The sequence below is a fragment of the Protomyctophum bolini genome (genome assembly GCF_963924005.1).
Source record: "Protomyctophum bolini genome assembly, chromosome: 6".
Lineage (NCBI taxonomy): Eukaryota > Metazoa > Chordata > Actinopteri > Myctophiformes > Myctophidae > Protomyctophum > Protomyctophum bolini.
Genome location: NC_137867.1, coordinates 17607430 through 17633016, shown reverse-complemented (window position 1 = coordinate 17633016; position 25587 = coordinate 17607430). Strand labels below are relative to the sequence as shown.

General features: G+C 44.9%; 1 protein-coding gene across 1 annotated transcript in view; it reads right to left on the bottom strand.

The window, feature by feature from the left end:
* fbxl17 (F-box and leucine-rich repeat protein 17) overlaps positions 1-25587 on the bottom strand; it is a 248992-nt gene that overhangs the window by 73752 nt on the left and 149653 nt on the right. The window contains exon 9 of the mRNA XM_080766456.1: positions 8082-8158. Within this exon, the coding sequence (XP_080622582.1) occupies positions 8082-8158 (77 nt within the window). The remainder of the gene's footprint in view (positions 1-8081; positions 8159-25587) is intronic.

Genomic DNA, 25587 nt, shown 5'->3' with positions numbered 1-25587 from the left:
AAAAATAGAGAGAGAGAGAGAAACGATACGGCAGTGGAAATGTCTTTACCATATCACCACGTGGCTCCACAAAACCTCATCATGGCATTATCATTTCCATGCATCATTATAATATCCTAATAATATTGTGAGACTTTGTGCTGAACAACAGAGTTTGAATGGGAAAAGCAACCTGGCACCTTGCAGTTAGCATACTGTAGCACTGCACCAATTCAGGTTCCATTCACACACACACACACACACACACACACACACACACACACACACACACGCACACAAGGTTATAAAGACACTGCCTAAGGGTCCCAGCTAACAGAATGCTGCCTCGCTTCAAAAAAACATATTATAGTTTCATGACTGGTGACTCGGTGAGAGTTACAGAGATTGTAGGTCTTAGCTGCTGTATACACACAGTGAGTGGTAATTTAACTAAGGACCCGTGGGGAGTCAGAGTTGAATTGACACGCAGGACTCTGTTTATATATGTGAATCATCCACACATAGTTATCTAGCTCGTCTCATAAAAAACAACAACAATGAAAAACGTATTTGAGTTTGTCTGTAGCTAAAAATCCCCCAAGGCAACCTGTTAAAAGCAAAGGCAAGCGAACACTGTGGCATGTAAGCAGCACACGCACGCGCGCGCACACACTCTCTCTCTCTCTCTCTCTCTCTCTCTCTCTCTCTCTCGCTCTCTCTCTTAAAGGTCCACATGCGGCTGGGTGAATTGTACACAGATAACATCTTTAAATTGCCATGCCACAGGCCTATGTCCTCCTAGATAATGATTATTGCGTATTATTATTATATGATTATATATCTCCATTTGTACAGTTAAGGGTTCATTAGGTGTGGTTCTTTGGACACATCACCTCATTAAAACACCTGCTTTCACACTTGCGTCGTCCACCTCTCATGCCCTTTCCTTTCAAAAGTCTCACCAAAAGCACTTTACTGCCTCCCCGTCTGTCTCCTTCATCATATGAATTGCAATCTTTTTAAACACTTCTGGCATTGGTAAAAACTGCTCCAAAACATCAATGCTGGTGTAACCAAGACATTAACTGCAAAACAATAGCTTTTCACATTTGTTTGTGTCACGGTACGCTCCTCTGCCCTTGGACTTTGTCTGTGTTTTGGGACTTATTACTTGTATTTGTGTTCTGTACCTTATTTTGTAATAGTGTTCTGTGATTTCCTGTCTGCCTTGTTTTCTGCCTCATGCCTTGTCTCACCTCCCTGTATTAGTGTAACCCTAGCCACCTGTGTTCTGTTGTCTGTTCTAAAACGGGTAGTCCCAATACTTCATTCTGATTGGCTGGTTACCGTCACGTGACCGGTGTAAATTTCACCGATAACCCACTCCTTCAATCACTTTGTATCTCCAGTCACAGCCTACTTGCCGAGCAAAACAAGGAAGTGTTGTGGCTCTGGCTCGCTCTGGTGGCGCAAAGCGTAGCTACTTTTGTGAATTTAATAGTTTTATTAGGTTAATATTGCTATATGTTTGTAACCGTTTTAGAAAAGCAATAAGCCACTGGCTGGGAGGTAGAAGACCCTCCGCTGCGCGTCGGGTCTGCCTACACCCCCAGCCAGTGTAAAATACCCGGTAACCTGAGACTTCTCGTTGCTTATTGCTTAATTAGCCTATCCCAGTGTTGATTGTGTGTTTCAGTTCACCTGTGTGTAGTTAGTCTTGTCTATATATTTGCCCGTGTTTTCAGTTCCTTGTCAGTTCGTCACATCGTGACAGTTTGTGGATTACACAGATTATCAAGAAGTTCCACATTCTAATAGGATTGAAAAAACAATAAGCAAAAAGGTTAAAAAGCTTGTAAGGCTAGTCCATCATTGAACAACTTCAAATCATGCCAAAATGTTCTACATTCTCTTGATTGCACATTTCATGGCTGTTGAGGTGTTTCATATACATTGATTACGTTCATATCAAGCACGGCCTTATTGTTTTTAGCGACGCAATTCAATGATAAGTCAATGTGAGGGGAAGTACATGGTCCTGATATGGCAGGTGTCCAGTCTGTTCCTGTTTGCAGCTTACAATGGGAAAGTGAAAATACACAAGCAAGACAATCTCGACCCATTGTAACCTCGGGTGGTCCGGAAGAGTAATGTCGACTCCTTAGAACAGATGAATGGAACACAGAAAAAGTACAAACATCATGGCACTGTGTCTTTAAGGGGTGGGTCAAGGAAGCCCCATCTATCAAAGTTCACCCTAGTTAGAGAAAAGCACCCGAGATGAAAGAAGGAGCTGAGAGATGAATGGAGAGAGAGAGAGAGAGAGAGAGAGAGGAGGAAAATAGATGCTTGGTTCTGGGAAGGGAGTTGTTGCAGGAAGCCGTATAATGAGACGAACAAATGAGCAAATTAGAGGACAAGAAACCTGAAAAGAATAAAAGCACCAAAGACTTCACATGGTACGGGACTATACAGGCATGTGTGAATGCATTATAATCTATAACTGTTATACTGTACATGTGTGTGTTTCTTCATGTATTTGTATGTGCGTGTACTACTAGTACTACGGTCTGCATGAGCACAGTGTATATACCTACAGTATATAATGTACACACAGTATATAGTAGGTACACACTGTGTACATGTACGTTACGCACGCACACAAAAACAGAACAGTATCTCCCATCCAAAACTCAGCACAACAATGTGGAAGATGTGCCAGTGCCATGATTTAATTTCAGGCAACATGGCAGGCAAGTCAGCTTGTAGTTCCCCCCCAACACACACTCTCTCTCCCTCTCTCAGACACACACACACACACACACACACACACACACACACACGGATGTACACAGGAGGCCATGGCTAGAGAAGATGAGCAGAGGGAGGGAGTGAAAGGGAGCGATGTAAGAAAGAGGAGAATTACCATACGCAAAGAAAAGAGGTCTCAAGGTCTGTCTCTTTTCGTCTCTCCGTAAAGCAGGTGGGCTGCCACAGACAAGATAAGCTCAGGTGGACACACACTTACGCATTTGACAAGCATGCATGCATGCGCACACACACAAAACACTCGCACGGACACACACGGATACATAAACCACACATATACGCACACAATGAGAGGAAGAGGGAAAAGGTGAGGTATAGATAGAGAGCGAGAGAGAGATCAGTGTTCATGCAGGTATGTTGATTACTAACAGTTAAGGCCACTAGCTTCATATGGGTCAGTCAATGAGGATGACAGTGGTGGAAGTAGATATCTGATTAGGACTGGGAGCGAGGCCCCGTTGGCTTTCTCATCAGGATCAGCTTTCAAACCAATACAGTGCAGTGGTTCTCCCTATATTCTGCTGATGAGACCGCCTCCATCCATAGATGCCAGTGGTAATTAAGCTAACTTTGTCAAAACACAAGCATAGCATAAAAACGACAACAAATCCATTGTATGGCCCCGTGTCATTTGAAAATATAGCCACAGCACAGAGATGAAATGGAGTGGAAGATGCCAAGATTGGAGACTGTTCCAGGCATTGTTACCACAAAAAGGATGGAGGATCTATTAGCATCTGTGCAGCCAATGGGAACTTTTTACCAAGGCCATACAGTCCATAGGAATTTAAATACTGGTTTGTATGCCGCCTATAGTGTGTGAGCAGGCCCGGATTAACAATGGAATTTAGTGGCACTTAAGCCATTTTGGGCGGGAACCCCTTTTGGTGTTAGCATTACGTTATGCTTTAGCTATTGAAAAATAGCAGATCTACAAGCTCATAGCTTGTAGGTCTGCTATTTTTGAAAAATCGAAGAAAGACTGACATGGAAACATAGCTTTTTCAGAAAACTGTCAGGATGTAGAAGACATTTGTAGAATCTGATCTCAGATCAAAAAGAATCTGCCTAATGAAGACGGTTTCTAAACTGCCCACAGCCGTCCTATGAGACACAGACTGAGTAGAAAAACATCGTGCCTCTTTTTCATGATTATTAGTGAGGACCTATTATATGTAGATAGGTTGAAAAGTGGTGAAGTGGTCCTTTAAGCCCCACGGCCCTGTACCGATTTCAAATAGGTACAGCTGTTGCTTCCGCCAAAACCGTATTCATAGGTCACCGATTTCAATGTAACACAGGAACCCCCCCAGCTAGTGTTTTTGGTCGTCCAAACAGTTTCTAAACCACGCAGTGGAAGCAGCCTTACAGTATATATACTGTATATAACTCTATGGGAGCAGCTTTATATATAACTCTAGGGGAGCAGCCTTATATATAACTCTATGGGAGCAGCCTTATATATAACTCTATGGGAGCAGCCATATATATATATAACTCTATGGGAGAAGCCTTATATATAACTCTATGGGAGCAGCCTTATATATAACTCTATGGGAGCAGCCTTATATATATATAACTCTATGGGAGCAGCCTTATATATAACTCTATGGGAGCAGCCTTATATATAACTCTATGGGAGCAGCCTTATAACTCTATAGAGCACAGAAGTCTGACGTCAATATCGGTAGAGGGCGCAAATCCACAGGTTCATGTACTTATTATTTGCATTATAATCCCCATAGGGGGATTTTAGATCGCCTCATATAAGAACTGTGTTTGAAAAATAAACATGTCATCCCGGCCGCTTCACTCATATGGATATGAAGAATCAACTGACTGAGAGAAAACGTTAATGTTACTGCTACTGAATTTTCGCTGGCACTGGGACTTATAGGAGCAGAGAAATAGTATTATTAACTGAGACTGACAATACAACATTTCCCATTTTAAACTTCTGATCTGACCAAATCTAATAGGGAAAAGGACAGAGGAGGGCATACTCCTCCATACATCGTCTCTAAACAGTCTCTATGCCCGTGGCTACACTTCTGAACAGAAACCGGTATGAGACCTCATATATATATCAAATGTCATATGCTGGGCATTCACATAACTGGGGGCAAACAGACAACACTCCATCTATTGCGCATGTTGTCTTAAAAATAGATCTGCTCTACGGTACAGACGTGTGTCTAAGGATGAAATGTGACACACAGCGCGTAAACAAAACACTTGACAAACCGTCAACACAAAAGCTACAATGAACTGCTAGTAATTATGCAGATTGCAGTGTAGCCCTTCACCTCAATATCAACAATTGCATGAACGGAATAATAAATCATTCCCATGTTTTCCACATCTGATTAATCCGAAAAGTTATTGATAAAATAATTGTTAAGTAGATAATAATCATATAATAATAATAGTTTCTGCCCTATTGAGTATCATGTAGTGCCAAATAAATAACTGTATCCATTTAACCGCGGGACAGAACAGGGTGTGTGTGTGTGTGTGTGTGTGTGTGTGTGTGGTGTGTGTGTGTGTGTGTGTGTGTGTGTGTGTGTGTGTCCGACCGCACGTGTGCGGTGTGGGCGAGGGAGGGTGTTTGGGAAAGAGAAAGTTTCACAGTATAACAAAAGACGGACAATGCATTAGCAGATGCTCTTTGATGACTGAGGCAAAGAGAGAATGCTTTTGATCAAAAAGGTACTACAATGGCTTTCAGAAGGACCAGCATTTCTGGCCTGTATTAGTTCACTCTTCTCTTGCCCTTTTCGGGTCCTTTCTTCTGGTCCTCAAGTAAAAAGCCCTCTCTGCGCCACAGAAAAACGACATGTTCTCTCATCTCCCTCTCCCTCTCGGTCTCTGCATCGATCAGTCTTTCTCCGTATGTCCTCGGAGTGCATTTAAAAGGGTGCACTGCACAAACAGAACACTCAGACCTAAGAGGCTTGTGGACATCTCAAATGCACATGGAGGTCATTAATAAAAATAATTAGCGCGGCAGGCTGGGGCGGAAAAGTACGGGGCACGGCCGTGGCAGATGTAAAATCTCATTTCTGTTATTCAATTTATCAGAGAGCAAAGCAGGAAATCCACCTATCATTGTGTTAGAGCAGGCTTCTTCATCCTGAAAGGACACATGGACATATGCGCGCACACACACACACACACACACACACACACACACACACACACACACACACACACACGCGCGCACACGCCCGCCCACTCACACACACACACACACACACACACACACACGAGAGCATAGCTTGCGCGCACACGCCCACCAACCCACACATGCGGGCCCCATCGTCCAGGCACAAAATGCCTAAGGGGTCATTAGTGACGGAAGAAGATCAGATATCACCAATTCATCTTGGTCAGAGAGATAGAGATGGAGAAAGCAAGGGAGGCGGGGTAGTGTACAGTGCATTCCTGGTTTAATGTACTATTGTGATCTTGGGGTCATTAATCAAAGACCGCCACCGCACGGACAAAACACACACACGCATGCCATTGGCGACGCCACCGCACGCATGCACGCATGTGCACACGCGCACACACGCGCTCGCGGCAGAGGAGATGCGAGGCGTTAGAGGATTACTGCAACATCTGTCTCCATTTGCTCTTTTCTACTGGCAACCAACAGCGGATCATAAATTTGCATACCTGGCAGTACTGTACATGCACAAGCACAGGCACACAAACAAACAAACCCACTCACTAATAGGCTAACAGTCTCCCCCGTGTGTCATACAACATAGACAGATGCATTTTGTCAGTAATTAGCCTTCTCTTAGGGAAAGCCTGTGTATTGAAGACTACTCTTACATGTAAAACTAACATGTTTTAGTCACGTTATCTGTTGGCGGCATAATTAGAACATTGGAGCAAATCAGAGCAAAGATGAATACTGCACACTCATACGCATATACTGTACACTGTATGCAAAACGCACAAGGCAGAAGCTCAGGCGCACTAACAGGCAGGCAGACAGACGTCAGTGTAGCCACAGTGAATGAGTCCGAGCCGAGAGCACACCGCACCGTACAGTATAGCTTACAGACACACGGCAGAAAGAAATCAAATGGGGACCGCCGGAGCATAACCGAGTTCAGAAGAAGAGGGAGGATGCTTTCTGCCTGGACTGAGGGAGAGCAAATACGTTTCTTTCCACTAAGAGAGGAGGCGACATATCCCGACCCAATGCGTGAACCCAAACTCCCATTAATTGCCATCACCTCCATTTTGAAATAATGGTTCACTTCCAAGGCACAATTCCATTTAGAAAACACATTTTTAATCTCACGCCTTGGTGTGAATTGGATTGGTGTTTGGGATCCTAATGGGCTCTATGCACACACGCCATTTTGGAAAATTCTTGGACCCCTTCCCTACTTCCTTCACAGGTGTTACCAATGATACTAATGAAGGCTCTGTTCCAGTCATTTGTGCGTGTTGGCTCACTGGAAACGCTGCTACCCCAGGGGGTCTCAAAGTGTCCATGAGTGGGTTCCACCCGTGGTGTGTATAACACCCGTACATGGGGGTCCATGAAAATAAAGAGTTTGAGAACCACTGCACAGTGCACACCCATTCTGACCTGAGATCAGATTCATACGAGGTTTCCACGGGACACACACTGGTCTGATTAACCCATTCTGACCTGAGATCAGATTCTAAAAATGTCAGTCGTTCTTCGAATTTTTCAAAAATAGCAGACCTACAAGCTCGTATCGCGCCACTCGGTGGCGCGATACGAGCTTGTAGATCTGCTATTTTTCAATAGCTAAAGCATAACATGATGCCAACACCAAAATGGGTGCCCGGTCAGAATGGGTTAATTAGTATAATCTGTGAAGGAAGTAGGGACGCGGCCCAGAAGTAGGAAGAGTTATTCTGTATGCACATAAGATTCACACAGCAGCCATTTTGCTTTTACCTTGCTTCACACTTTTGCTTTTACTTCACACTTCACAGTAATATAAGAGCAAAATGGCCATTACGTGTATACCTGAGAAAGCTGACCTAACCTCCGTTTGTACCAGCTGTGCTCCAAAGACATCTAATGACAATGTGTTGGCCCACAACACTGACCTAACCTCCGTCTGTACCAGCTCTGCTCCAAAGACATCTAATGACAATGTGTTGAGAAAATAAATAAGTGATGGTCTGCCAATCAACAAAGCGCATCCTGCGGAAGTCTTCAAGTATGCAATGAAAGGAACATGGAGAGTGTAATGAGTGCATGTATTTTACTGTACCGTGGTCTGTGATCTTACAGGACACAAGGTAGAGCTCCTTTAGACTCCTTCCCTCCTTGGCAATGATCTCCACACACCTGCAGAGAAAGAGAGATGATGAGAAGAGAGGATGAGCACGCGTATGTAACACTATATCTTTGTGTACAATATATTTGACTGTTTGCTTGGAGGCACTCTTGTCCTTTTTTAGGGTTGCAACAGTCAATTAAACTAACAATTTAATCCATTATAAAAGATAATCAATATTTTACAATAGATTCAACGTTCAAGGTTTCTTTATTTTGTCTCCCAAGGGAGAAATTTGTCTTGGACCCCAAGGACCCACCCTGCAGCATACAGATACATTACAATACAATACAACAAAGGCACACAGTGACCCATACAACATTAAAAAAAAACACACACCAACATACCTATATGCAAAAGAGGAATAACATCACCTCATAACCTTCGACCCCTACCCTGTCTGCCCTCTGCAAGGACTCTGTTAAGGAGTGTGATTGACAGAGGGACAAAGGAATGCTTGTACCTATTGTATTTGCACACATGGACCTCGTACCTCCTACCTGATGGCATTAGCCGATACTCAGGGTATAGTACATGGGAGGGGTCAGACACAATTTTCTTAACCTGTCCAATGGTGGCCTGCTCAAAGATGACCTGAGGGGTGATCGGAGGTGTAAACATACCCATGATGATCTTCCCTGCCATTTTGGCTAATCTAAGTATCTCAGATTTGTATTTTACAGTTAGGTTTCCAAACCAACTGGTGATACCATACCTTAGAATTGACTCTATACTAGCTGATCAGCATTATGTTTCTACTTACACCAAAAAGTCTGAGCCTACGGAGAAAATGAAGGCGCTGATGTACTTTTGCACACATACTTGTCACATGGGAGTGCCAGCTTATATCACAATCAATGTGTACTCCTAGATAGATTAACAAAATCTCTGCAGGCCCGTCCTTCAAACGCGGTCCAATATGGACACACACACACACACACACACACACACACACACACACGGCGGTATTCCTACGTAAAGGTTAAACAGTACAGCGGCAGGGTCATAGCTGTTCAGATAGATATTCCTCTGCTTCTCTTAACACTGACATTAATAATTAAACACCATGATCTGATTAAAGAGGCCTATGCCAACACAGCAGGAGCACTGCGTGTGCGTTTGTGCACGCACATGTGTGCATATGCAAAGGCATACTGTAGTAAGATCACGTGCACTCACTTCAAAGAGCTGCTATCTGTATTCGGCCCTGCATGTGCTCACTCAGACCCATGGGACTGTGTGTGTGTGTGTGTGTGTGTGTGTGTGTGTGTGTGTGTGTGTGTGTGTGTGTGTGTGTGTGTGTGTGTGTGTGTGTGTGTGCGTGTGTGTGTGTGCGTGTGTGTGTGTGTGTGTGTGTGTGTGTGTGTGTGTGTGTGTGTGTGTGTGTGTGTGTGTGTGTGTGTGTGTGTGTGTGTGTGTGTGTGTGTGTGCGTGTGCGTGTGCGTGTGTGTGTGTGTGTGTGTGTATGTGTGTGTGTGTGTGCTAGGAAGAGCCGGAGGGAAGATCAGAGTATCTGTAGCAAGTGATTCTCTTTAAAAGCCTCTAATGAGCAGAGTATGTGCTACAACTTTGAATTTGATCAAGCCGTTTGACCCATTTAACCTTCACTTCCAACTTTTTCATCGTCATGCTGCTGCTATATTCATCCCTGCAGAGGGATCATGAATCCAGCTACCTCAGTGTCTGCAGCTAATCTCACATACTGCTAGGCCCATTAGTCTCATTTTTCTTGTGCAAGCTGCCAGCAGGCCAAGGACCGAAGTTCTGGAATTTTCAAATCCGTCAACAAGTCCGCAATGCGTTTCATTTGTATTAGTAGAGTAATCGTCCCTCCAGGCTATAGAATCTGAATCCCGCTCCCAACTAGTCAATGTCTAGTCAATTTAGCATAGTCGGTGCAAGGCGATACCAAATATACATTTTTAAACATAACATACCCCCCCCCCCCCCAAATCCACCTTATAAAATCCACCTTATCTTATAAAAATAAATAATTACAAATAAATGGACGATGATAAAATTGGGTGTGTATATAAAAATAAATAAATTGAAAACAAAGGTACTATTTTTGATGGCGTGTTACATCTGCCGAGTGTAGCAGTCTTGTGCATTCTGTGAAATGTACTTTCGGACGACATGAAAGCCAACAGAGGCGACTACGGGAATGCATGACTCTCACACTGAAAACAAACAAAGACGTGTGATGGGATTTCTGCAGAGAATTTGGGTTTCGTCGTTTCATGTTGTTTACTCCAGAATCTCACAACTCTGCGCGCGTGGGAGTGAAAATAGGAAATGGAAATCTGCGGGAGAATTCCACGGGCCACATTTCTCCGGGACAACATCGTATTTTTCATGTTTGTTTTATCCCGATCCTTTTCTCCGGGATGCATTCGAGGTTGGTGACACACACAAACACACCAACACAAATGAAAAAGATTCGCAGATTTTCACTCGATGTGAGACAAGTCACACCGTAGGATCAGAGAAGGGCAAGAAATGTCGAGGAGGAGGCGTAAAGAAAAAGTCAAAATGTGTGTGGTGTTTCTATATTCCAATCCATATTACAGTACATGGGTCTGAGTGATTCCACAGCCGTTACAATGTGCACCAGCGCATCAGCTCTAGTTCAGTGGGCCGCATCCTCATGTTTCACCTTTTCTATTGCATTTCAGCCGCTGGCCCTGCAGTCCTCTACACTGTTCTGGATCTCACACACACACTCTCCTCCCTCCCCAGGTTTGTTTTTTCTATTTCTCTCTCTCTCTCTTTCCATCTCTCCTTTTCTTCTCCTCCTTCCTTGCTTTCCCTCTCTCACACGAGACTAACGCTAAATCCCCCCCCCCAATAGACCCCTCGGTCTGTTTGAGAAAGAAGGTCAAATCTGAGTAGCGGGAGGGGGAGGAAATAAATTAAAACATGTGCGGTGATTGGACATCTCCGGCCAACGAGGGAGTCTGACACCTCCGGCCAACGGGTATCAGAATGGGGGTGCATACTTAGTTTGGACTATAGTCATTGGTTAGACATGGGTTAAGGTTATAGGATTAGGTGTGCTGCCCCGTGGGAGGTTAGGTTTAGGGTGAGGGTTTGAGATAGGTTGTAGTTGTAGGACTAATGACTGGTCTAACCAATGACTAGTCTAAACCAGGACTAATGACTGGTCTAACCAATGACTAGTCTAAACAAAAAACTGTCTAAACTAAGTACTGCACCCGGCAGAATGTCCTGGGGGCAGGGGGGGGTAATAGATGGGGCCTGGTCCTGTGGGACGTTGTTACAGTGCACCCAGGTCTCCAGGGTCAGAGCACAAAGCATTTATAGATTCAACAACAATGAACGGTCCAGGGAGTGAAAGTGAGAGAGAGAGAGAGAGAGAGAGAGAGAGAGAGAGAGAGAGAGAGAGAGAGAGAGAGAGAGAGAGAGAGAGACGGAGAGAGAGAGAGAAACAGAGAGATGAGAGAGAGAAAGAGAGAGAGAGAGACAGAGAGAGAGAGAGAGAGAGTGGAATAAAGAGAGTGCTATAGTGAGGAAAGAATAAGAGAGAGGGGGTTACACGTTACACCATGGGGGATCGACAGAGCCGAGGAGGGGAAAGAGGGAGCGCGGCGCTAAATAAAATAGAGAATTACAATTTAGGAATTTAGCAGACGCTCTTAATCCAGAGCGATTTAGGCCTATATAGTATAGGCTACCTAAGGCTTACCTAATAGTAAGCAAATATATACAAATAGTCATCAAGGATCTTAACCCATTCAGGCCTGACGTCGAAATTCTAAAATATTTAAAAAAAAATAGCAGACCTACAAGTTCATAGCGTGCCACTCGGTGGCGCGCTATGAGCTTGTAGATCTACATTATAACATAATGTATGTAACTACCAAAAGGGGTTGCCGCTCAAAATGGGTTAAGTAAGCTAAGCACCTATCCGTCTAACAGTATTACATCTGTACAATGAATCCATAAATATACACTATAGAACCTTATGTCTACATAATATGCTATCTAAATGACAAAACGTTAGCCGTTGCATATGCCTGCAATGTCGTTGAATTAGAGGTCTTTCATGACGCTGGAACAAGATGAGGGAAGTGGAGAGGAGATGGATATAAGGTATGGCTTGTGCCACATGAAAGGCTCTACCCCTCGCTGAGAATCAGTGAGCCACTGCACTCCACACACACACACACACACACACACACACACACACACACACACACACACACACACACACACACACACACACACACACACACACACACACACACACACACACACACACACACACACACACACACACACACACACACACACACACACACAGCTGCCTATGACTGACTTATACTGCTCAGCTGACATGAATTAGTGATCTACTTATTTTCAATAATGTAGCGCACCTATGATAAAAGAGCCCAGGTGGACATGCAGCACATGAAGAATATATGGAGATGGACAGACAGACAGAAATGGAGAGGGCCGGTGAGACCGCGTCATTCCAAACCCTACACAGCAAGGACGCGCTGTGATTGGCCACTCACCAGTAGCAACTTTGAGTGGCAGTCGGGGCAAACACTCTCGCCAGAACATGATTTACTATTGTGTGCCTATCGGGACACAACTCGAACGGCGCTCAGTGTGGCTCAAGATCGCTTGAGACGTCACAGTCAAAAACTATACTTTATCGACCAAAAAGAACTTCCCGTAGTTGTTGGCGAGAGGCACTTCGAGGTTTGCCAAAGTAGCGGGGCGTGGTTATAAGCACAAGCCGTGTAGGATTTAGAATGTCGCTGTGGGACCAGCTCTGCCAATCAGCAGGTGCACCTGTGCCGCTAATCCACCAGATTAGTGGCACAGGTGAGGTTTAGGGAATCTAATCAGGTGTGCTTGGTCTGACTGGGTTACTGCTAGAGGAATCCTAGGGCCTACCAAGGTCTGTTTGGGTGTTAAATAATCAATGAACATCATCCTAAGTTGCCGTTGGAAATAAACGACAGCCGAATGGCAGCATTGGTCCAGAAGGTCACGGTTTCCCACACTGTAAGAATGTGAGGAGAAGGGACAGTGTCACAAGGATACAGTTAAAGAATGTTCACCTACGTACTATGACTATTGGTGTCCATGTGGTTAACTATAGGAGGACCTACAGTAAATAGAACTCCCCTCTTGCGAGTGCATTTGGATTCATTTTTAACACTCAACAGTAAACAAAGCTGAGGATGTCCCTGTGCACCGAGGATGAAGGCGAGGAGGTCAGATAAGACAAGGTGAGAACAACAAGAGAGAGTAGGATGGACCCAAACGTTAACGGAGCGACACGTGGAAACACTCGCAGGGTACGTACTGTACACGGGAGGCTCTTCAGGATGCTACCGACACGTGGAAATGTGTGCAGCCATTTCAAGCCTCGGCTATAACCCAAACATATACAGCTGAAGGCCACTGTGGCCAATACAAGGACAATGGAAATCGTTTCCATGACAACTGAGACACTCCACGGCTAAGCGATTAGTGTGAGCGGCAGGCGGGAGGGGAGAGCGAGAGAGATGAAGAGAGAGGAGCAATGGAGTGACACATCAGGGGTCAGTGTGTGTTTGGGCTCGCTGTCACCGTGCTGTCAGCACAAACAGCTAGAGGTAAACAATAAAACTGTCACTTCTCTTTCTCTCGCAAAACGCACAGAAACACAATATCAATCTTTAGAACCGTTATTCAAGGTTGCTCCACTCTTTGGGAAAAGGTTTCTCTTAGAAATATCATAAGACAGTATCATATCATTCAGACTCCATCGTTTTACCTATGGCATCCAGGTGACCTTTCTTGGTCCTTCCTTTTTTCTGAAGAAAGTCAGTCCGACTTGATCAGAAACGAAAATCTCTTTATCTATCTGTCTGTCCCTTAAATGGAGGTCTCTGTATCTATCTGTCTGTCCCTTAAATGGAGGTCTCTGTATCTATCTGTCTGTCTGTCCCTTAAATGGAGGTCTCTTATTTTGATGAGGCAGTTTCTGCACAGAATGTCCGTTTCACTTGTAAACAAGCTACGATGGATGAGCTGTCAAAGTGCTAGTCGCTAAGCCACCATGTTTACAATATGAAAACTGTCACTTAGACAATGTAGGTTACACACGCTGGAATTAAACATGGAACCTGCAGGCAGCATTAGGTGAGTAATTCATATATGTGTTGGACGTTTGTGGTTGTGCTAGAGATAAACGGACAGCTGCTACCAGTGGGATATACTGCTGCTTAACGACGGCACCGTCTGTGACTAGGTGTACTAGTGTAGCTTTGCATCAGTTGCATCTGCCCGTGTGAAAGCAGCATAACGTTGTGGCAGGATACGAACGTCTGTAACCCCCCCGCTGTGCGCACCAAACTACATGGGCAGGTGCTAGCCCATAATAAAATAATAGTGTGCACCCCTGATCATAGTACTGAAGCATCATCATTCCGGGGGACCCCCGGAAATGCTTTGGCAAAGCAAAGTTCTTTGTTTACCCAGGGAAGTGGACTAAGCTCGAGATGCTTGTTTACAGCCAGGCCCTGCTCATAGAACATTTCATGGTAGGGGTTCGATGCCTTGCTCAAGGGCACTTCAGTGGTGGTAATTTGAATGTGCCGGTCCGGGGATTCGAACTGGCGACCTTCCGGTATCAAGACCGCTCCGCAAACTGTTCGGCCACCGCTGCGCCGAAATGTCTCGAAATGTCTCGGCGACCCCCCAGAGGGGGTCTCGACCCATGGGTTGAGACCCCCTGGCCTGTACTGCAGTACTCTCAAACGGGTATAACAGGTATTGATGACATGTGGGAATGTGTTCTGTATGGCCATCCGATGCCTAGTAGTATGAATGCAAAACTTAAACACCTAGCATGGGCATTCAAAACAAATATATGGTATATATGTACAAAAAATAGCAGAGCTACAAACTCATACTGTACATATTTTAGCTTGTATAGATCTTCTACTTTTGCTACTTTGTTGCAATACATAAAGAAAGACATTATTATAGAGACAAGGTTTCTGCCCGCGACAGCAATCATTATTACTATTATTATTAATATATGAAAGTATCTGCAGGAGGGAATCTTATTGAATAGGTTTTCATAAATCAAGTCTGACAATCACTACAGCAATGGCAAGGCCAAATGACTGATACAGAATCACTTTCTCATTTAAATGCAGTACACGCAGAGGTAATGTGCCCTTCTCGGTATGTAAACACATTTAAAAGTTCAAAATGAAAGTATCACCTAGTATATATACCACTATAGCCATGGCCTTTGAAATAAAATAACTATACAAAATAACAGAATTGAATCAATCAGCCGCAAAATACCAGATTTTTCCCGGCATGCCTGAAAGGACGTGTGAGAGAGAGTATGTGTGCGTGTGTACTTGCCTGTGTGCGTGTGTACTTGCCTGTGTGCGTGTGTACTTGCCTGTGTGCGTGTGTACTTGCCTGTGTGTGTGCGTGTACACAGCCAGCTACTGTACAGTATGTGGGTAATATTCAAGAACAGTCCCAAATGCAACACCTCAAATCTGTTAAAAATGCTTCTCTGAAACTTTGAATAGTAAAAGGATAATTTTTCTCTTTATCTTCAGAACATTTTTCCAGCTTCAGAAATATCTTAATCCTTGAAGCATCTTAGTCCTTACATACATCTGATGCTTTGACATAAAACAGACAGCCATTTTGTCAAACATGAAGGCCTTATTGATGTAAAGCCTCGTAAATGTGTGTCATAAAAATAGGTCCCCAGTAAAACGCTGTCTGTGGAACTGCATCAGTGGAACATGGGGCACTTCCAAACACACAAGTCAAACCTCTAATGGAAACATGTCTAGTCAAGGGTTTTACTGCCCATATATACCGCAACAACTCTACAGCTTGGCTAGACAGATACATATGGGAGGGGGGAGTGATATAGCTGTGTGTATGTGTGCGTGTGTGCGTGCGAGAGAGAGAGAGAGAGAGAGAGGATATCAGTGCCGAGTGTGTGTATTTGTGCATACGCTTGCAATGACGCATATGCATGCGTTCACATTTTGTGACTTTGTTTTTTGCACCTGTGTGCGCGCATGCATGCACGCTTCTCAGAAGTGGAGCTAATCTTCTCCTTTGCAGCTCAGCCAGAGGTATCCAAGCAGACAGGCAAGCAGGAGGAAGAATAGCAAAGCGTACTTGAGAGAAACAGAGGTCCGCATTTATCACAAAGACCGCAGACAGTCAAGCCAGCCAACCGACATGTGTACCGTGGCGCTTCTCTTTGGCCAGCCAATCGCAGCAGGGGGGGGGGGGGGGGGGAAAGAACAAAGGGGGGGCTGCTGGGAGAGCGGCCGTAGGTAGGTACAGTAGCGTGGCGTGCTCTGCCACAGGGCCCCGTCTCGTCCCAGTCACACGCCCCGCGATTACACGGCTGCCTCGCTGCACAAAAGCAGCATGGGAAAATACTGTAGAAATGGACGGCTTTTTAGGGAGAGGAAGAAAATGAAAGAAAGTAAGCATGAAATGTATAAAAGAAGAGAAGGTTGAAGGTCTAAGGAGAGAGAAAGAGGGAGAGCCACGGTTCCAGACAAGGATTCGGCGCGCTGCGTCCGTCTGTGGGCTTAACCCATTCTGACCTGAGATCAGATTCTAAACATGTCTTCTACATCCTGACGGTTTTCTGAAAAAGCTATGTTTCTATGTCAGTCCTTCTTTGATTTTTCAAAAATGGCAGACCTACAAGCTTGTAGATCTGCTATTTTTCAATAGCTAAAGCATAGCATAATGCTGCTAACACCAAAAGGGGTTCCCGCCCAAAATGGCTTAATGAAATGGAAGGGCGGAGCCGAAGAAGAGGAGGAGAGCCTAGACGAAGAGAAGGGTTTATACTTCTGAGCAGAAGGCTCTCTCAAAATGATTCTTGTTGTAAATTTTCTTTATACTGCCCATAAATCCATACATGAGGCCCCGGTGCAAAGGCTCTGCTTGAACACCGACGACTTGCAACATTGAGTTTCTGGAATTCTGTGGACGGACAAAAAAAATAAACTTTTAAGACTTTCTCTTTCATTGGGCTAGTATAAATGGATATTAAAAAAAATACCCAATACGCATGAACAGCCCTTCAATGAGCAGCTATTCTCCATGTCGAGGAAGGGAAATAATCTTCAAATGGAGCGATGCAGACTTTATCGACGAGAGTGGAGAGACAGAATTATGTTTATTAGTTCAGGATATGGCTAACGACCCCTTCACAATACGTATTGGCAATAGATGTATTTTCTTTTCGCTCGGGTTAAGGGGGGTGTAATTTAAATCATGACTTAAAACTGAACACTTTTTTTTAAGGAGTCATTAAGAAAAACGACTATAAAAAAAGTCCTCAACATGAAAAATCACCTCTAATAAGACCCCTGAGAAAATAAACCAAAAAATAAAAATAAAATGCTCGGATTCATTGGCCCATAACTGTAGCCTAGATAGTCAGACCTGAAAGTCATCCCAATATATCTTCATTTATTATGATATACCATGTAATAATAAAAACATATTAGTGATCCATACGCCTGGGCTATACACATTTATCCCCATCTGTTTAGTGTTTGTGTGTGTGTGCACGTGTGTCTGTCCATGCACTGCATGTGTGCGCCTGTGTGTGTGTGCATATACCTTCCAGCCGTCTAAAGCAGGGTCTGCTGCAGCAATTAAGTCCTGGATGATTTCCCAGGCTAGCCTGCAGTACCCAGCGACTCAAATGAGAATCACATTCCTATTGTGTTCCAGCGCCGTTAATCATGTTTTCAAACGGCCCCTGCTAAACGGCGGGCCGTTCCAGCCGCTTGTCATCGGCCCGCTCAGAAATGTGCCGACGGGGTCATAACTGGAGCCATAAATGCCCATCATCCTCTGCTTTCCTGTCCCGGCCCGCGCTTTTGTTTGTCTGGGAGAGATGCGGGTGAGCAGCGCTGAATGAGCACGCTCCGCTATAGCCCAGTGGGGCTAATGGCTCGCCGGTCACCGAGATTCAAATGAGTGATCCACACTGAACGGTGAGCTAGACATGCTTTTTTTCTTTTTTCACGGAGTGATTGCGGGTGAAATCACTCTAGAATTCCAATGAGCTGCAACAGCTTCAGTTTGGGGACATGGCCAGAAAACCTCTTTGAGCTGGAATTCACTTATAACCTCCTTGTAAATCTATAACCATGTTGAGTTGACGGATACAGTACACCAGAAATGAAAGCAGATGTACAGAACCACGTTGGGGATATGAACTCTGAGGCTTTATAAATCCCAGTAATACCGAACAACTTCACTAAGTTCATTCATCCACCGAGACGAACGTCAGTCACAGACGCGGCTAATTTGTCCATCACAAAAATGGAGTGAAAAGCCAACAAATCACTCTGTAAGGTTAAGTGGCCGTTATGCACTTGAAGGAGGTCCAAATGGATGGCCTGTTGCCTTGCCAACCCTGACAGCCCTCCGTGATACACATGCACAACAAGCACGCTTCTGACTCGCCTACGACGTTGCCAACGGAAACCAAACTGGCCTCGGTGTTGTTCGCACAACATGGATGAATGTCTCTCTCTCTCTCTCTCTCTCACACATTCACTCTCTTCTCTCCCTTAACCCATGTTGGGCGGGAACCCCTTTTGGTGTTAGCATCATGCTATGCTTTAGCTATTAAAAAATAGCAGATCTACAAGCTCGTAGCGCGCCACCGAGTGGCGCGCTACGAGCTTGTAGGTCTGCTATTTTTGGGGAAAAAAACGACTGACATCGAAACAGCTTTTTCAGAAAACTGTCAGGATGTAGAAGACATTTTTTATAATCTGATCTCAGGTCAGATTGTGTTAAGGGTTTGGTGCTAAAGTTCTGTCTGAGCTGTATCCTAATGGACGGGCAGGTCAGACACACAGCGGGGAAATGAACAGCGGGGTCCTGTGAAGCGCCGCCGCGCGCGCCGCCCACCTCGACTGTGACACAACAACATAACTCTGGAGAAGATGAGCACTGCCCTGTGGCAGGTGACGATAAGACTTATAGCCTTAGGTCTGGACGGTGTGTGTGTGTGTGTGTGTGTGTGTGTGTGTGTGTGTGTGTGTGTGTGTGTGTGTGTGTGTGTGTGTGTGTGTGTGTGTGTGTGTGTGTGCGCGTGTGTCAGAAAGTTTGTGGATCTCTGCCCATGTGAGACGAACAGTTATTCGAGAGATGGTTGCTCATGATAGACGGTCTCTGAAGGGAATAAGGCACTACAGAGCTTTATGTGTGTCTGGATTTCCTGGTGCTTCTCTATAATGTCTGGAAGTCCCTGACACTGACAGCCAGGTCAGGAGATAGGAGCTGTATAAAAGAAAATAATGCTGGAACCGCGAAGCCTACAAAATGTATGCACATCCGATTATGGCTTCAAATGATGCAACTATATTGAGGAGTGATCACAATGAACACTTAAAACCGTATCAAAATCAGTCACCACAGAGAAACCAGTACAGATAGTGATAATGCAGTTCTTTATGTCACGGACTGGAGTTACCTTACTAATACACGGACTGGAGTTACCTTACTAATACACGGACTGGAGTTACCTTACTAATACACGGACTGGAGTTACCTTACTAATACACGGACTGGAGTTACCTTACTAATACACGGACTGGAGTTACCTTACTAATACACGGACTGGAGTTACCTTACTAATACACGGACTGGAGTTACCTTACTAATACACGGACTGGAGTTACCTTACTAATACACGGACTGGAGTTACCTTACTAATACACGGACTGGAGTTACCTTACTAATACAAAATAGACCTGCATGTGCCCGTCGGCGACCAGCCTACTTGGGAAAGAGCACTTTTGCCTTCATTGGCAAAATTATAGACCAAGGCCATTTGCATAGTGTCCCGATATATCATTTTATCAGCCACCATGGTACTGTACAAATTAGTACACTGGTAACTCATCGAGTTGTAAGACATCCGCTTGCATTATACTGTATTTCACAATGCATTTTCTCCCCTGAACTGTAATTGTTTTCCCCAGCTACAGTCCTAGCTAAAGATATATTATAGGTCGATCGCTGTTATTAAATGTCATTTCTCTTGACCAGATAATGCAACCAATGGGCCATGGGCTAATAACCAGAATTCTGGGTTCAGGCAATGCACAAAGCAGCCTGTGTGACAGTGTGATAAATTGTGGGGATCAGGCCCCTCGGGGCTGTGTGCGCTTACTCTGCTGCTCCGTGTCCACAGGCCGAGGTAAGTTCACTGACACAACGTTTACCAACAGGCCTGACACAGAAACACACACTGTGCGACACCCTCCACCTACTCATCCACGGGTAATTGCTCTACATGTGACTGCTACCATCTATTTTAATGAGAACTCACCAGAGATTCTCTCTCTCGCTCTGTCTTGCCAGCTTTCTCTGTCAAACCCATGCAAACAGGGAACGGCATTTGTTAGGAAACTAGGGGGGGGGGGGGGGGGGGTTCATTAAACTAATGGATACACATGCATGCAGGAGGAGAAGGTGGGTGGGGGAGATCGAGGCACGGAATTATACCACAACAAATTCTGTAGGATGGCCCGACAAGTCATAGCACAGCGTGTAATATCCCCCACTACTATGACAGAGTGGGAGATACTTCAATTACCCGGGCTGGCTTTAATTACGGTGAATGCACTTCGCGCTGCGCCTCCCAATGAGAATGAATGAGCCGGCTGGGTATTCCGTGCACTGCTGCTGCCGGGCTTGCTACCGCTGCGGCTCAGTCCGATGGATTAGGCTTCATTAAGATCACTGGTTCACACACCAGGAACTGTGGCTGATCAATGGACTCTGCTCCAAAGGCTCACAGAAGAAGCCACGCTGGAAATTGGACTGGAGAGAAATTGCTGATCGGACCTAGAGCTTATAAAAAATACAAAAAATAAAGAAAAAAAGAGCGACCCTGACCGAGCCCATGCACGTTGTCTGAGCCCGGCACAGGCCTGTGACGTTGTTGTTGTTGCTTTCATTTGAAACGGAATATGATGTGGAAGTCGGTTGTTACTCAGTGAGTAAGATCTGAATGTTTATTTTGTTTCGTCATCTAAGATGTTTATAAGTAACTGTAACTGTAATTTAGTTATAGTTTAACTGAATTAGTTTAACTAACTTAAGTTTAACTACTTTAACAAAATTTGTAAAAATTTCAAAATGAATTGTTATGACAACTATCTGTTGCTGTTGCCATTTCCCATGCACTGGGAAACGGCTTCCAATGTTTGTCATTCAGTTAACTGTAATTCAGAACCCCCCCCAGCGCACGCACGCACGCACGCACGCACGCACGCACGCACGCAGACAGACCCACAGAGTGTCTATTCATGTTGGTTTGCATGCATAATGCTAAATATATGAACTTCAACTTAACTGCATTATGTGCACTTTCAGCACCATGGACAGCGCGTCACAGAAACAAGCCTCTAATTAATAATGAACAACACATTATTACAACTAACTACAGTATACTGCACCCACTACACTGGTGGTTCTCAGCTACTGTATAGGAGAGTCCCAGAGGGCCTGCCGTCATACTGTAGGTCCCATCATGCTTGTTCTGGTTATTCATGCAATGTTTTTTTGTTTATTTGCTTTAGTTTGAGATTTTTCTTTTTGGCTGCCAATGTTTACATTTCAAATTGTAACCTTTGATTGACCGGGCAATATGAAAAACATAATAGATACAAGGAATTAACAATGAGACATTTTAATGATAGAATTTACTCGTTGTGGACCTTACTGGAATTTTACCCACCCTAACCACCCCAATCATTTAAAAAGGAAAAGAAGCAAAGATTGGCCTGACTCTGGTGGAGTGGAATGGAGGGAAATTCCTACGCGATCCGACCATTTGCGGTATACATTACGTCAGAGACATACTGTATACCGCTCTCCTGTGATGCATGCTTGTGTCCTTCTGCAGACTTTTCACAGCCTCTCAGAGAGAGACTAAACAAAAAAGCGTTCTACGTTCTAAAAGCAGAAAGGAAGCTTTTGTAACTTGCAAAGAACAAACGTTTTATGTCATCTTCACCGAATAACGATCACCGTTTCGGACATGGCTATATAGGCAACGTTATGACATCCCGTGGCAAAGTATTTCTGTGCATTTCAAAGAAGAAAAGAAAATGTTGAGAGAAGGCGACAGAATGACAAAGAAGGAGGGAAAATGTGGAGAGAAAAGTACAGCAAAGGAGCGTGAGAGTAAAGACAGTGCATTAGAGGCAGGAGAGAGAGAGAGAAAGAGAGAGACAGACAGAGAGAGACAGAGAGAGAGACAGAGAGAGAGAGAGAGACAGAGAGAGACAGAGAGAGAGACAGAGAGAGAGAGAGACAGAGAGAGACCACCTCAATGCGACCACAGCTATGCTGGATCACAGCATCACACTATGTCTCATCATTTTACCAGACGTGGAGTCTTCCATTAAACTAGTTCAACATGTCTACTTTAACCATCGTCAATACCACACACACACACACACACACACACACACACACACACTTTAATGTTGGAGTACATAGCTCACAGGAAAACGGTACGTCACATAACCATACAAGTGAGTAAAGTAGAAAATGTGAAAATGCACCCAGCTTTGAATATTGTGTAAAGTCTCACAAAATGCTCACTGCAGCGATGACTGGAATATGGAATATATCCTTGCCTGTGCAGAGTGAACACACGTCATATATGACTACAAGCCCGCAGGGAGGCTGGCTCTACAGCGTTGATGCGCTGAGCCCTAGTGGTCAGAGTTGAGAATGCAGGCGGGCCTGTGCAAAAAAGCGGAAGTAGACCGTTTTTCCGGGTGCTTCAAAACGCCACTGAGCAACTTCCGTCGAAATGAATAGCAGGGGGACCCTCTAATTGACAGACCATGACCTTTGACTGGTTGACACAGACAGGCTGCCTGGTGACCCCACACTGACCTGGCCATGACCCCTGAGAGTTTACAACAGCGAGGAAGGACCCCAGTGTCACCGTGGCGAGGATAGTGGCCTTCAAAGAGCTCAGCAAGGCAGGGCTTCTTCAGGGAGTTCCAGGGGGTCCTCAGCAAAATTACTTAAATATGGCATTGAAATCGGTTGAACCATTTTAACAATTACTTTCTATTTTGGGTATTCTAAAATAGCCGATCTACAAGCTCACAACGGGTTGCGATGGAACACGTTGTGAGCTAGATGTACATGTTATTTTTTCGAAAATGTTAGCCGGAACGATCGAAATTGACGCACTTGCGCACACACGGAAGCCTATCAGCGGTGCACCCTAGATCTGTGTGTTGTGATCAGCACAGCTGGAACGCGGTAGCCAATTCTTTTGTATTCACCTCCAAAAACAGGCTGTTTGGTATGATCACCTCAATCTGAGGGCAATTTCAATGCAAAGGGTTTTTTAGATCGTGTCCAGCGCGGGATAATTATTTTTAAGCATTATAAACTAAGGGGTCGTCCGATAGCGTCCTAGGCTATATTTAATCCCATTTCATGGTCGTCCGATAGCGTCTGTGGCTGCCGGGAAAGTGTTTTAAGATTATGAAACAATAATTTTCAACACAAACCCTCCGATATCGTCTTTTCAGACGAGGGGTCTGCATGACTTCTGGCCGTGACTCTGAATAAAAGCTGAATGTGTGAAGGCAAACGACACATGCCGCTACTCCAGCAGCCATGATAGATGCTAACGATCCTCGGCAATATCCTTTCCTCAGCCAATATCAGCACATCCACCTAAAGAACATCATCAGCATACGCACTCCTGTCTGATTTACAGCGCTGTACCCGTTCATGTTCCTCCGCTAGTGTTATCATAATATCACAGCATCACACCTCCAGTGAGAGATTGCAAATAAAACACACGCGCACACGAACACACACACACACACACACACACACACACACACACACACACACACACACACACACACACACACACACACACACACACACACACACACACACACACACACACACACACACACACACACACACACACACACACACACACACACACACACACACACACACACACACACACACACACACACACACACACACACACACACACACACAGCAAATAAAAGCCATGCGTTAGAAATAAAGACCTGGAAAAATAAGTGTTGGAGAAGAAGGGGGTTTAGTGAGCGTGCGTGCGTGTTTTGGGGTGGCTAAGCTTGGCTAGCATATATAACCTAGCTGCTAATCCAATTGTTCCCCCCATGGGGAGAGCAGAGAGAGAGAGAGAGAGAGAGGGGGTCCTAATGAGAAACTGGTGGCTAAATAACCATGATGGTAATAGCAGCAGGGAGCAGCACTCAGGAGAGATGGCTTGACTCCACTGACACTCCAACCATTAGGTATTCAGGAAAACAGATGTCGCCCCAACGCACTCGCTCATTGGTCGGAGCCCCTCCCCAACGCACTCACTCATTGGTCGGAGCCCCTCCTCTTGGAAAGAAGACGAGGGGAAAAAAAGAGGGAAAAAAGAGCCAACAGGCCAGAATCCCAAATGCACTTCACAACGGAACGCCACGTTTGATCCCGTGCCAAGAGAGGGGGGGGGGGGGGGGTGGGCATGAGATTTTTATCCTATAGCACGGAGGAGAAGAGGCAGTGTGAGGAGGAGGACAAGAGGGGGGTGGGGGGGGGGGGGTGCTGTCTCCTCGGCTTCACAATGCCCCTTCATCACTCGGCCCTGCCCCCTTTCTCCTTGTGTCCTAAGATGCCATCTTTAGGGCGGACTGGGGAAGAAGAAGAAAAAAGAGCCAACATAAAATCCTATTAGCTTGATAGCAATGTGATTTTATTAAAAAAGAACCTAAAATAGGCAATGCTCCAGTGAGGCTTATCACTGGCTAAGCAGACAGGAGGGCTTATGGGACGATGGCAAGACATGGAGATGGGCTGGGAAGGGAAAGACTAATGGCTGTGCGTGTGTGCGTGCGTGTGTGCGTGCGTGTGTGCGTGCGTGCGTGCGTGCGTGCGTGGTGGTGGGCACTTGGGTGCTTTTAGGGTGTCAAAATGTGAAAGAGCTTTCACTGTGGGTGCGTAATGTAGGTAGGCTACATGTGTCTAGGGTTTATGTATGTGTCTAGGGTTAATGTAGGTAGGCTACATGTGTCTAGGGTTTATGTATGTGTCTAGGGTTAATGTAGGTAGGCTACATGTGTAATATAGGTAGGCTACATGTGTAATGTAGGTAGGCTACATGTGTAATGTATAGTAGGCTACATGTGTAATGTAGGTAGGCTACATGTGTCTAGGGTTTCCATTTCTCTGTAATGTAGGTAGGCTACATGTGTCTAGGGTTTCCATTTCTCTACTAATGTAGGTAGGCTACATGTGTAATGTAGGTAGGCTACATGTGTCTAGGGTTTCCATTTCTCTGTAA